At 27.6% G+C, this 3,486-nt stretch overlaps 1 protein-coding gene across 2 annotated transcripts in view; it reads left to right on the top strand.

Moving 5' to 3' along the window:
• The window catches only part of LOC106688618 (polyamine-transporting ATPase 13A3), a 137,213-nt gene extending 134,156 nt beyond the window's left edge, over positions 1-3,057 (top strand). For both annotated transcript variants that reach the window (XM_067053119.1, XM_067053120.1), the window contains 2 exons: positions 686-896; positions 1,769-3,057. In XM_067053119.1, coding sequence (XP_066909220.1) covers positions 686-896; positions 1,769-2,748 — 1,191 coding nt within the window. In that variant the 3' untranslated portion in view covers positions 2,749-3,057. The remainder of the gene's footprint in view (positions 1-685; positions 897-1,768) is intronic.
• Positions 3,058-3,486: the final 429 nt, after the last annotated feature.

The raw sequence follows: 3,486 nt of genomic DNA, 5'->3' as shown, positions 1-3,486 counted from the left end.
ATATAAAAAATTGTTTCTTGAAAAACTGTGTTTCGGGAACTATTAAACTTATAGTTCTATGAGGGCTCAAATATTGGTGAATTTATAATACTTTATATTAATTTTTATCGAGCGGTAGATTTAAAAATGAGCGAAAATTTTGGGCTTTCCATTTTTTCGGTCTTCATTTCGTTATTTATTTCTTAAAAACTAATAAACTAGTTTTTAAAAAAATAATTAAGAGATTGATAGATTTTCTGCGATTTATATGCACTATTTTTTGGAAAAAAGTTTACTTTAATCCAATTCTCTCTCCGTTTAAGTTTTGGGAATCAGACCACAGCTTGTGTTTTTATCACAATTAATATTACTCCTTTAATTCATTAAAAATAAAAAACATTGATAATGTAACATTTTATGGGAGAAAACAAATCAATTAAAAAATCTCAAAGTTTTGAAAACAGGCTATAGTTTGTATGTTTATCAAAGTTAAGTTACTCCTTTGATTTCTGGTTATAAGTAATTTTTCTATTCCTTATTTACACTAAGTAGTCTTCCAGCATTGAAAGATAATTGATGATGAGATTAATGTTTTTATTAATTTACCTTAAATGCGAATTTAAAGTATATAATTGTAGGAAAATTTGTGTTAATATATTTCATTGTTAAACAAAAATATATTCACTCATAGAAGGAAAATTTTCAGAGTTATAGACATATGAATGGTGCTATAGAAGATGGCATACAGACAGGAAAGATGAGATTGGCGACAACTGGAAAAACATGGGCAGTTATCAGAGATAAATTACCTGAACTCCTCCCTCGGCTGGTTATACAGGGTGCTGTTTTCGCACGAATGACCAGCGACCAAAAGCAACAACTCGTGCTTGAACTGCAGAAGATGGGGTATTTTGTTGGTAAATATAAGCTAATCAACACTATTATGTTAACTTATTAATAGCAGACTCTTTTTGAGTTTACTATTCAACAAATTGTAGCTCTTTTGATAAAATAGTCATAAAGTTCAGACAAATTTTTTAATATTTTAAATATCTTAGTTACCATTAGTCCAATCTCTTTAGTACCACTGTATAGTCAATGGATTAATAATCATAATATGAAGATATACTGTTTTCATCAAATAAAGTTCAAAGAATAATAATTAAAAACCCTAATTTAAAATTTAAAAAAGTTACTTATAATTACATCCTCTGGCTCAGTTGGATATTTAGTAAACAATGAATTATTTCAATTAATTCAAAACACAAACTTCTTTTGATCCTTATATCAAATATCTATTAATGACTCAGTGATAAAAAAGAGGCTAATGCATTAAATAGTTTAACGTAATAATTCACATAAAAGTGTAATTGTTAATGAATCGACGAGGGCATTAATAATAGCTGTAATTGAAAAATTTTAAACTTGGATATATCTATATAAGGTTTTCTTGATAGTGCCTAAAGGACTGGAATGTTGGAAAAATACAATGATAGTTGAGAGAAAGAATAAAAAGATGTTTTTAATTAATTACAAGAGACATATTTTAAATTAATTACCTACTCTCAAACAAAAAATTGATTTATAATATAACATAATAATATTGTTTATAATAAATTAATAAACTAATATCTGAATTAAGTTTGACTATTAAATGATATATATATATAAATATATATATATTCAATTTAAATGAACAATTATAATCTAAAATCTTTTTGCCAAATAAAATAAATTAATTATAGAGTTCTTAAAAGATTTATGATTGTCTTTTAATTTTTTTTTTTAGCAATGTGTGGTGATGGAGCAAATGACTGCGGAGCTCTGAAAGCTGCCCATGTTGGGATATCGCTGTCTGAAGCAGAAGCATCAGTCGCTTCCCCCTTTACATCTCAGAACGCCAATATTTCTTGTGTTCCAAAAGTGATCAGGGAAGGAAGAGCAGCATTAGTAACTTCGTTTGGTGTTTTTAAATTTATGGTTCTGTATAGTTTCACCGAATTTTTCTCAACCTTATTTTTATACAGGATTGACAGTAATATAACTGACTTTCAGTTCCTTTTTATTGATGTTTTTCTCGTGGTGAATTTTGCATTCTTTTTTGGTCAAAGTAAAGCATACAAAGGTCCAATAGTTTCTGAAACACCTTTGTCGAGCATGATGAATTTCATACCCATTGCATCGTTAATATTACAAGCTATTACTATACTTATCATTCAAACCTTATCATTTTATTGTGTTCAGCAGTTTCCTTGGTTTCAACCATTCCATTTTAAATATAGAAAACAGTATAATTCATATGAGAACTTTTCGATTTTTACAGTATCTCAGTTCCAGTACATTACAATGGCTGTTGCATTTTCACAAGGGCCACCCTACCGAGAACCTATCTATAAAAACAAAATATTCTTTGCATCGGTTGTTTTAATGACGGCTGTTTGTTCGTACATAACAATTTTCCCTGCAAATTGGATTATTAAATTATTACAATTACGTTTTCCACCATCGTATGAATTTTCACTTCTTGTTCTTGGTTTGGGGTTGGTCAACTTTTTAATTTGTTTATTTTTTGAAGATTTCATTGTTAACAGGATATTATTTAAAAAGATGAGGTGTGGTATTGACACATCAAGACAGGCTTTTGTAAAATTAGAAGGAGATTTTGAAAATGCCCAGTGGCCACCAGAAGGAAAACGTTTCAGTGTACTGGAAAAGTCAGGCAGTATTAACTTTGCCGATTCTGAAAATATAATTGTAACAAAATTATGAAAATTTTAAATAATTAGATTAGAATTGTCCAACAAATAATGTATATTATTATGAACATATTGTATATAATTTTTAGAATAATGAAAGTATTTTTCTGTATATATAATTTCATTTCCTGAAAGTATCTGTGATATTTTGTAATTTTAGAGTATTTTAATTTTTAATATAATTTTGGCATTTTATAAATATGTACCTATGTGAAGAATACTGTCAACGGAATATGGTCAATGTGCACCTATTTTAATTATAATATGAGTAAAAGTTTACTAAATAAATTATAAACTTACTTTAATGTTTTAATGTTATTAAGATGGTGGATTTTTTTTTTAAATATCCTATTTTATTTCATTACTTTCTACTGTATAACTATTTTTTTTTTTTAACTATATACAAATCAACATGCATTAAAGATATGTTGGTCATCTTTTGATCATGATAACTTTATAATGATTGAAAAAAAAAAAAATTGGAAACAATAGCAAATCAACTCTGCCACATTTTTACCAAAAGAAATATTTTAACAGCTCAGAGATAACCCTTTGATGCATTGGCAGTGGCATGGAACACTATGTTTTGATTAATTGAACCATTAATTTTCCAGTTAAAGAATTTCTCAAATTCACCCAGAAAAACACTAAAAACATAAGAATCACCAAAATAAGGGACAAATCATGTCCCGTAATTGTGGTCAGTAGGACATGGGACAAATTGTCAAGAAATGGTAAATAAAATAAACAC

Source organism: Halyomorpha halys, unplaced genomic scaffold (assembly GCF_000696795.3).
Source record: "Halyomorpha halys isolate HHAL.00 unplaced genomic scaffold, Hhal_1.1 Scaffold4.1, whole genome shotgun sequence".
NCBI lineage: Eukaryota > Metazoa > Arthropoda > Insecta > Hemiptera > Pentatomidae > Halyomorpha > Halyomorpha halys.
Note: the sequence above shows the minus strand (reverse complement) of the source record. Positions and strands in the feature narration are given on the sequence as shown.